At 43.4% G+C, this 10611-nt stretch overlaps 1 protein-coding gene across 7 annotated transcripts in view; it reads left to right on the forward strand.

Annotated features, from left to right (window-relative positions):
* foxp2 (forkhead box P2) overlaps positions 1-10335 on the forward strand; it is a 96742-nt gene extending 86407 nt beyond the window's left edge. For 5 of the 7 annotated variants that reach the window (XM_069709238.1, XM_069709242.1, XM_069709239.1 and 2 more), the window contains 5 exons: positions 750-871; positions 1109-1178; positions 2096-2397; positions 7290-7316; positions 7426-10335. In XM_069709238.1, the coding sequence (XP_069565339.1) occupies positions 750-871; positions 1109-1178; positions 2096-2397; positions 7290-7316; positions 7426-7570 (666 nt within the window). In that variant the 3' untranslated portion in view covers positions 7571-10335. The remainder of the gene's footprint in view (positions 1-749; positions 872-1108; positions 1179-2095; positions 2398-7289; positions 7317-7425) is intronic. The other 2 variants (XM_069709243.1, XM_069709244.1) reach the window with 1 other exon arrangement.
* The last annotated feature ends 276 nt before the right edge of the window (positions 10336-10611 follow it).

The raw sequence follows: 10611 nt of genomic DNA on the forward strand, positions 1-10611 counted from the left end.
TTTCTTATTTTGCAATTAATGAAAACACCTATGTGGTTTATTTTAAGAAAACCAGATGGTGTGATAACCGAAAGACAGCTTTGAGAATGAATTGAATAGATGATTGTGTCGCGTATGCTCGTATCCAACGCTCGATGTGTGTCACCACATGGAGAATATTTGGACATATAGATGTCAGATACAGTTCAGCTTAATTCTACTACCTCTTGCACGAACACGCGCTCTCTCCGACACACACACACACACACACACACACACACACACACACACACACACACACACACACACACACACACACACACACACACAGACACAGGGGCCTCCTGATGACTGTCTCTCTTTTTTTTTCTTTTTTTTTTCTTGCACTACTGTCATCTTTAAAGCGATGTGTCCATTAAGAGCAATGCTTTTCTGGAACAGGAAGGGTTACTGACATCACCATTATCAAGGCCGGCATTACCACTTCTGTCACCACCATAAGCCATTCGCTATGCTGATTACCTCCTTTTAGCCTACTTACTCTGATTGATATGTACTGTGTGCAGGACTTGTAAGAGCATTCGCTCTCACTCAATTTTTACTAATTAAATCAATGGTGCGTGAATGTTAAGAATTTCCTCAAAATCCAAGAAAAAAAAAAATCTATTTCCAAGCCCTCTTTTTTTTTTCTTTTTTTTTTTGATGGATAATGAACGAATATGGTTCGTTTTACCTCTTCCCTCTGACCTGTGTGTGGCGTCTCTCCGCAGAATGCCGTTCGCCACAACCTCAGTCTGCACAAGTGCTTTGTGCGCGTGGAGAACGTGAAGGGGGCGGTGTGGACGGTTGATGAGGTGGAGTACCAGAAACGCAGGTCGCAGAAGATCACAGGGTAGGAGCTTTACGCCGCCTCTTAGATCGAGACGTGCGAGTCATTGACATCTCCAGGATCTGAGAATATCAGCACCCTCCGTCTGCCCCCTGCCATTTTTGATATGTTAATATATTCCCGATATATTCTCCATTGTTAACATTAAATTCAACATTATATTGTTCATTACAGGATGAAATGTGGAACTAAATCCCTTTTGTTTTGTTGTTTGGTTTATTTTGTTTACATTGTATCTAGAAGCCCATCACTTGTCAAGAACCTGCCCTCCAGTCTTGGTTATGGAACTGCACTAAATGCCAGCTTACAGGTAGGAACCAAAATCCTCAGAGAAGCCCCGACTCACTGGCTGCCAGTTAATTTGACGGACAGACAGGACCATTGCCTGAGCCACTGATCAATTGAGTGGCTGAATGAGTGCGGTTACCGTGCACAATAGAACTCCATTTTAGCACTTGCACTTTGCATAAGAGGGAGCAAGTTCTCCTCTGCTTGTGTTTTTCTGTCTCCTCTCCTCCCTCCTTCCCGTTCAGACTCAGAAGGCCACCCTGTGGTTGAATCAAGGAGCAGCTCTCACTCTTTCTTTCCGTTCTTTCTCCCTCTTTCCTTCAGCTGTTGGCGGCCGCCCCTAGATTGATAGCGGCGTGTGCAAAATGCAAGGGCATCTGCATTAATATTTATCTAAGCTGTCATAAGTGATTTGGCTTCATAGTGTACGCCGGCGAGGTGCTCATGGCAAAAACTTTAAAAATTTAATCACTTTATATAACTTTAATGCGCAGCAGGCGAAAGTGTCAGGAGTTTTTATTATTTTGAGGTGAAGTTTTTGGGGGGACTTTTTATTTTTTATTTTTTAATAGCCACACCACAAGGGCAGAGGAATGGCAGTCAGGGGAGGTGGTTGTCAGCAAAGGGGTCACACAGGGGAAAGTAGCTCGCAACAGAATGGAAATAAGACAATGTATGTTAATAATTACTGTTCAGTCATAGTGTTCACTTTTCACTCTTAACTCTACCTCCAAACCTTTAAACAACTTACCTTTCTGTCCTTCGCACTCCTGAACGTTTTGTTACCTCTTCACGTAATTATGCCTCTTAGGCCAGCCGGTGGTGAGCAATCATCATTGTCCTTTAATTGTCCCATTTTCCTCACTCTCTACCTCGACTGTTACCTGTCACCCACCCGCCCCCGACTCAAGCTCCTAATTCCTGCTCCTTCTCCTGCAGGCCGCCCTGGCAGAGACCTCGCTGCCCTTGCTGGGGACCCCCGGGCTCATGAGTTCCACGGGCCCCATGGGAGGCAGCTGCCACGGCCTCCTCGGCGGAGACCCGTCCGGGCTGACCGGCGGGAGTCCGCACGGACTGTTGGGCGGGAGTCCGCCCGGCTTGCTGGGCGGCAGCCCCCCAATCACGCTGAGCGGCAGCCCCCCCACCCTGTTGCAGTCCGCCCACGAGGAGCTCAACGGCTCGCTCGACCACCTGGACACCAACGGACACAGCAGCCCCGGATACTCCCCTCCTGTACACATGTGAGTACCTGCAGACAGAAGAGATATTCCTGCAGCTATAAGCTGTATGGCTTGATAATTAGGTCTCGTTATGTTCCGTTATTGTTTTTAAAATATATATATATATATTTTTTTTTTTTTTTTTTTTTTGCTGTTAGTTCTTCGGTTACACAAAACACTTTGTGATGAAGGTGAACAACTTTTGGAAACGTGCGTCAGTAAAATGTGGCTGAAGAAATTGTTTTCAACCTGTCTGCTCCATTTACAAAATCGCAAACAACAACAACAGCTGCCAGCGATCAGAGAGGCTGTCCTTTATCTAAACCTTCTAGGCTCTTTACCCAGAACAGCCCCGGTGTGGTTCACTCATTCATCCATTCATGTATTCGCTGAAGTGTAGTACAGGATAGATCAATCCCTGGTTAACGCCTAAAAATGTCAAAGTGAAAACACGAATTTACACCTCAAACATTTTTAAGTACACAATCTGAGAATGCTTGCGCATGTTAACCCTCCTCCACCCCACCTTTACTCCTACACTGAATTCGCCTGCTGTCTTTATGCCCTTCGTTAGTTCATCGTCTGACATTTAACCCACAGTATCAGTAGTTTTTCTAGTTTGCCACGACCCCGAGGGCGAGGCTCAATCTCCAGCACGTAATCGTACCATAAGCAGACTTCTGCCTTCCTGTGGTAATTTCAACGTCTGTACTAGTACCTGAGGTGAGCCTGACGTTTTGGGTAACAGTTAGTTCTCGTCTATAAATAGGCTCTATTACACATTCGTCTTTAATTACACCACTGTCTGCATTATAGGGGTTTAGCTGCTATATTTTATGCAAGACTGTTCCTATTAATATTTAGCAAGTGTTGCATTAATTACTTTAAAAAAAAAAAAAAAAAATTAAATCTCTCCCTTCCCCATTTCTGTTTTAATGTAGCTGAGAAAGAGAGAGAGTTTTTGAAAAATGTATCTCGTGAGTTTCAGGAATGTCTGAGCCAGTGGTGTCACACGGGTCTGCGTGTGACACCACTGTGGTGAAGGCAGCATGTAGGGAAACACACACACACACACACACACACACACACACACACACACACACACACACACACACACACACACACACACACACACACACACACACACACAGGGCACACATTCAGACACAAACACGCTGAAATTACACTTTAATGGTTCCTATCCACTGTCCATCAAAGCTCATGTTGCAAAAGTCGGTCGACATCAGCTGACCGCTTCTGTAATGGATAATGGATGCACTCCGGCTCCATGTGGCTGAGCGTATCTGGGAGAAAAGGGGGGTGTTTGGTTAGTCCTACAGGGGGGGGGGGGGGGGGTCTATACGTTAATGTATTTGGACGCGTTTACCTCTTCTCTCAAATACGGTGTTAAGTGGAGCAAATCTTCACAGCTCCAGACCGAATCCCTGTGTTACCATTCCCTCAGCTCATTTCATTTTTAGTAACGGGACAGCATTGACTTTTCTTTCTTTCTTTCTTTCTTTCTTTCTTTTTTTTTCTTCTTTTTTTTGCTTTCTCTCCTGTCTGCCCACGCTGGCCTGACACTGACATGAGTGGCTATGGAGGATGAGATGCATCCATCCATCCCTCCCTCCCTCCATCGCCGCCTGCCTCCACGCCTCCACGACAACCTCAAAATGGAAGAAATGTGTTTTTCATGACCGGCTTTTCCAGGATGTGTTTAAATAATAGAGTGGCTCGTAGCACTAAGCTAAGTAGCACATCACCTTGAAGGCCTTTCTCAGGAGGGGAACCTGCAGTCAATCCAACAGTTAGACAGAAACTCTCTTTCCCCTAAATGTCGAGAGGTTAATGACATCTGCTTAACCACAAACCAGGCTGCCCTGGGCCACGCTGGGTTTTGTGTGTGCTGGGGCACATGTGTCCGCAACACACCCGAGTACACCCCGAGGCGAAGTAGTAGCAGTAATGCCGGGAAGAAAGAGGGTTTCCAACTTGAGCGACGAGGTTTCGTTCTCAGATTAAAAGAAAAAAAAAAAACACCGTGGCTCTACTACTCTACTACTTCCTGAGCTGTGTCTCGCACCGACACATGATCGTTTGGTGAACGCCCCTCTTTGGTGTTAGTTAATGAATCATAGTTAGATGTTAGGAATGTCTTTGATTGCCCCCCCCCCCCCCCACACACACACACTCCCCACCCTCCTCGCCCCACCGCCGCCTCCTCCTCCTCACCTCGGCCTTCGCCAACCCCCCCCCCCCACCCCCTCTCCTCATTACGCCACTTCTCCTGCCCCCCCCCCCCCACCCGCCTCCCCCTCCCCCTCCCCAACCTGCGATTAGGCCCCTGGACTAATGACCTTATTTGCATCCCCGACATACCTCCGCATGATTGCTGGTGCTAATCTCCAATTGATGTGAGAGAGCAGGCATCTCGTGAAGACGCGCACACACACACACACACACACACACACACACACACACACACACACACACACACACACACACACACACACACACGGCGGCGCGCCGCGTATTTATTACGTCGCAAAGTCCAGCGTTTACTCCTGAGTGACTCAATAATGGCAGCTAGCCATTAAGCGCTAAATGGCTCATCCACATATATTTTAATAAAGTGTCAGAAAGCTCCAGCCTGTGAACGCTCGCTGCTGCATTTTTTTTTTTTTTTTTTTTTCCTTCTGAGCCACACAAACATCTAATGAGCTGCACATTAGAAGCACATGAGAACCGGCGGCTTCACGTTCAGGTGATCACTGTGGCTTTTTTTTTTTTTTTTTTTTTTATGTGTAAATAATGGTGACTAAAAGATGATCAGGATCTTTTTAAGAAAACAAGATTCATTATTGTTTATTGTTGTTGTGCAATCGGACTAGTGCCCTAGTTGTTTCATACGTAACAAAATATGTACCTGGCAATAGTTGACTACGGTCCCCTCTATTTAGCATTCATAAGCAGTAAATAAACATTAATAAATGTTTAGAGCACACTGTGAAGCTTAGTGTTTATTAACATATTTGTGAACAACTATAACTTCTTCTATGGGCACTAATAAGTGGAGGCGAGTGCAAAAATAGGTCATCAATGAGAGTTCAGCATAACAATAACAATGTAGAATATGTCTTGGGAGAACTTATACAAACTGTGCATTAATAATCAGCTAAAATGTCCTTATAGCTGCATATAACCATATTATAGTTTAATAAAAAAAAAAGCATTACTTAAACGTCTGTGCGCTGCTTATAAATGCTTATGAAGTAAAGTGTTACACTAAGGGTTGATTGTCAGACATTCCGGGCGTGATTTCAATTTTTAGCCATAAGAAAGTTGCTAAGATATCATTTTACAAATGTTAAACGATGACTTTCATGGTGCGCTACGGGTCATTTTATTGAGGTCAGCGAATAAATGTACTTATCACAGCTGTTGTTGAGATACTTTCTGTTGATGAGCCAGCCAAATTAAATCAAACAAATCGTTTCAGCACTAGTTCTCCTGGACAGCACGAAGCAGCAACACAATATCGTGTATTTATCTTGTAAAACAAAACAAAAAATAGTCTTGCGCAGACTGTGCATCTCCAGGTCAGACGGAGCAGAGTCGGTGTTTTCTGTTTCTCTAACCTCTGGCAGGTGGTTTTTTTTTTCTTCGCTTCTCACCGCCACCATAACTCTGATCAGCAGAAACAGAAATATTCATCGCTCCGCACGCATCCTGCTAAGATCAGCCTCCTCTTCTCATCCCACCACATCAGAATATTAATTTACAGTATTTTGGCTCTGAATATTAGAGTCATCTGTACCTTTTCAAATTCTTTTCAAATTCAACCCCCCCCCCACACACACACACACTGCTCTCCCCCTCCCTCCCTCCCTCCTCCTCTTCCACTGATGAAGGCAGCCCAGGAGAGACGCGTCCTAACGCACTACCACTTGATAAGTCCCCCCCATACCTCCTAACTCCCCCCCCGCCCCCACCCCCTATTCTCCTCTTTCAGAGTCTACGGGGATTTTCTGATGCATCCGATGTGTCAGAAATAATTAGGTTTTGTCAGATTTATCATCGTGGCACAAACCCTTCTCCCCGACCAGGGCCCCAGATCATGTTATGCCTTGTTTGTGTGTGACAGCATTATTATTCTTGTTAGTCGCCCAACACTTCTGTTTTTTTTTCTCTCTCTCTCTCTCTGCCCACTCCTCTGTTGTTCTGAAGGGAAAGGCGTCCTGTGAGCTGCACCGCCGCCGCTTCCCGCCCGACGCTTATTGACAGTGGCTAAAGATATTCATCCATTTAGAGTTAAAAACATGTATCATGGTGTCCGAGCGAACTGCCGGGGCTGAAGTTGATTAATGGCAGAACCTAGCTGCCGGTTTTTCCTCTTGAGGAGCGACATGCACAGCCCCTGCATATTAACGAGTGGCTGCGCTTTCTATTAACTAGATAAAAAAGCCTCTCCTCTGCCTTTGCTCCAGGGGGCTCAGGGATGAGAAATTCTCCATTATTTATCATGTGGCCTTTTTTTTTTTTTTTTTTTTTTTTTCCTTTTTCCTTTTTCATGTATTTCAACCTGGTGTCATCAGTAAACTTTTAAATGCCAAACATGTCTGGAACATCACAGCTTATCGGCCTTACAGGGGCCATGTTTTTCATGCAATTTTCATGCGCTTACTTACAGTAGACGTGAGGCATCATGTCGAATTAGCGTCTTGCAAACAACATGGTTGTTACTTTTCACTAGATAATGCATGTAATGCCTGATTTCTGATACGGCGGAATATTTTATCTGGGAGCTGAACAACACATTGCATTGTAGCAAAGAGAATTGATGACCCAAAATGTATTTTACATATCATTTTATTCCAAAAAATAATTTTGATTTCTTCATTTTCCTTTAGTCTTTGTGCCCTCAGGAGCTTTTTCAGGTACTTTAAATGTTACACATGACATATTTAACAAGTGCTATTTGCTGCAGGAATTTGTCATTAAACACACAGGAACTTAACCTTTATTGGCAATGTGATTTTGTCACAGGCCACCCGTTCACGTCAAGGAGGAGCCACTTAATATGGACGACGACGACTGTCCGATGTCACTCGTGACGACAGCCAATCACAGTCCAGAGCTGGAGGAGGACCGGGAGCTGGAGGAAGGGAACTTATCAGAAGACCTGGAGTGACTAGGACACAGTTTTTGGTCGACCTATCCCTTCACCCAGCCGCACTGTTTCTTTCACACAGACCTCCTGCAAGACTAGAAACCACTCCACAGTCCGAGCAAACCACAGCTGACTCTCTCTTTGTCTCTCTCACCACTGGGACTATTTATTGAGCATGTATCTGGATAGAGACCAGTCCAAAGGAACTCTTTGTTGCAGCCCTTTGGGATTTCCCCTCTCCCCTCCCCTCCCACCCCCCTCCCCGTCCCCCAAACATGACAGGCATGTGATGCCTGCTTTAAAAAAAAAAAAAAAAAAAAAAAAAAAAAAAAAAAAAACACACACACACACACAACTCTTAAAGACCTGTTTCATTAGGGATGGCGTGGCCACATACAGTACAAGGATGATGGACTCATGGACGGGGAAAAACATGACACAAATGAGCAAATCATGTTCCATTGAAAGCTAGCGGCCTCATATACTGCCAAAAAGGAAGACATTTTATGTTTGTGAATAATCCAACCCACAGTAGTTGTTAATGTCTAGAGACAATTGCTGGTTCAATTCAAGTTGTTGCTCTGTTATCATTTGCACAGGAGTAGTCTCAGAAATTTGTGTCACTGCCTGTATGTTGCTACTATTATGAAAACCAGTATATTATTTTCAGCTTTTTTTTTTTTTTTCTAACCATTGTTAATTTCCAAGTATAATTTCAGACACCACCAACTGTAAATGCCATTCCCCGAATCACACCGGTAACGGAACTGCAGCACCGAGACTGTTGTTGCAGTTGTCCAGAAAAAACACAGGAAAAAAAAACGAGAAAACAAAAAAAAAGAAGAAAAAAAAAAAAGTTGGCTTCCAGTCTGTTATCTGTTTGTGATTTAAAAGTCAAAAAAAAAAAAAAAACAAAAAACTGGAAATTAAGTTGGGGGGAAAAAAAAAAAAACCGTGATAGTTTGTTTAAAGCGCCATTTACAAAACAAATGCATTTCTGCATCATTTTCTTCTCGCTGTTCTCCTTACCTCCTCGTTCTATAGCTTTGTCTACCTGCAAACAGTCACAGGCAACAGCTAGAAACCAAAGCCAACACTAGCAATGGCCAATAGCTTATAGACAGAAGCCACCAAACTCCTCTTGGTCCGCCTTCTGTGACTTTAAACTAGTACAAAGAGAAGCTTTTGTTCCACAAACTACCTTGGAATAACCTCTGGGATTGTTTCATTTAGCCCTATACAAAGATGATCATGGGAAAGACAGAGCGGAAATAAACGCTGATTTTGATGTGTAATTTGATCACTCATAAAAACGTCCACTTTGAAGATTTTTTTCTGCCAGACGTACTGTAGGTAAGAAGGTGATGTGTTATTCGAACTGCAGGCATTTTGTGCTGGTGGCTTAACTGGTAGAGAGCAGCTAACTGTAAAAGTGGATCATGACCAAAACAAAACATTTGTGTATTCAATGGAAGTGCAGAAACATTGTATTGTTGTGAAGTTTATTTTAATTAAATTGGTTGGTTTTTTTTTTTTACTTTTTGTTACGCATTACACATCATAGTTTTTTTTATTTGGTCTTTTTTTTTTTTTTTTTTTCCTAACCTGGTGAATATGTATTGTTCTAAGTGGGACTGTCAAAAATAATGTCACGTCTTATTTCCGTGGCGGTTTTGTTCTGAGCCGCGTCGAAGCCGAAACTGAAAACATCGCTAACCAAACATGAAAAATATCTAGTGAAGCCAAATAAGTCATAATTTCAAGTTAATATGAAATGATGTGGCTTGGTTACCATGTAAAAGCAAATAGTAATAGCCATTGCAGAAGAGGATATCTAAGGTGAAAGGTAACCTTTTCTAGGTGAGATTTGCTTTAAACTTCATCAAATACTCATTGTGTGGGGTCACAGCTTCTCAACGACACAGATACAGCGAACACTGCTGGGATCTGCGTAGGTTGCCAGCTTTTTATATCACACTTGGTATTTTTAGTGACTAAAGAGAAGTAGTTATCGTGGAAACTACGTCCCATCATTTTCCTCGCAGCCAATGTCATCTAGAAAAGTGTTGTTGCTTTAATGGTCATTTCTGTTTTCAGTAAACCAAAGTTACACAAAATTCTGCCTCCTCTTGTATGGGATAAAGACATCCTACACACCCTGTCAGAGACTAGCAAACACGTACGTGAACATACAGCCAGACAAACACACACGCACGCACGCGCGCGCACACACACACACACACACACACACACACACACACACACACACACACACACACACACAGACTCCAGGCTTTTTGGTCTGCCAACGTTCTTGTTTTGGTTAAATCTCCAGCTGCAGAGAAATGTACCGCTGTCAAAGAAACCGACGTGACTTTGTATCGTGCTGCTACGAGCAACGAGTCTGCCTGTTTTTGACCAAAATGGAAACACACTGTGCATATGTTGTTTTCGAGTGTTGTGCCACTCCAAGGAACTGGCTGTAAGAGCTCCAACACACAGACACGGGCAGTACTGTACAAAACACACAGCATTGTAAAGTACACACACACACACACACAACACACACACACAACACACACACACAACACAACACACGTGCCAGTTCCACGTCAAGAGGGTACTGGGCCCAGGTACAAACTTATCCCTTCAATACTTAGCTGGAGTCAGCAAAACGACTTGAAGATGACGTTCTTAATAATCTTATCACACCAAATAAAAAGGACGCTGCGTCTTTCAAAAAAAAAAAAAAAAAAAAAAAAGGGTTCTCCCACTTTCCCAAAAAGGCTTTCTAAAAGCTTCTACCTCTGCACAACAAATTCAGAACAATTATGACAGATTGCACGAGTTATGAGAATGCCACAAGAGCCGTTACACTTTACTACGCTTGTCTCATAGGACGTGGCTCAAACCAACGTTTACATTCCCTGCGTCAAGATACGGAAGATTTGCATTGTAATAGGTTGTCCTCAAACATTTGTAGAATGATAATGTATAGATTACCTGTAAGGGAATATTGTGTTTTAAAAATGCATGTCTAAAAATCATTTGGTGGACTGGAA

This window comes from Brachyistius frenatus, unplaced genomic scaffold (assembly GCF_029030835.1).
Source record: "Brachyistius frenatus isolate BFR_SWC_R1_liver_20210118 unplaced genomic scaffold, ASM2903083v1 Contig_81, whole genome shotgun sequence".
Taxonomy (NCBI): domain Eukaryota; kingdom Metazoa; phylum Chordata; class Actinopteri; family Embiotocidae; genus Brachyistius; species Brachyistius frenatus.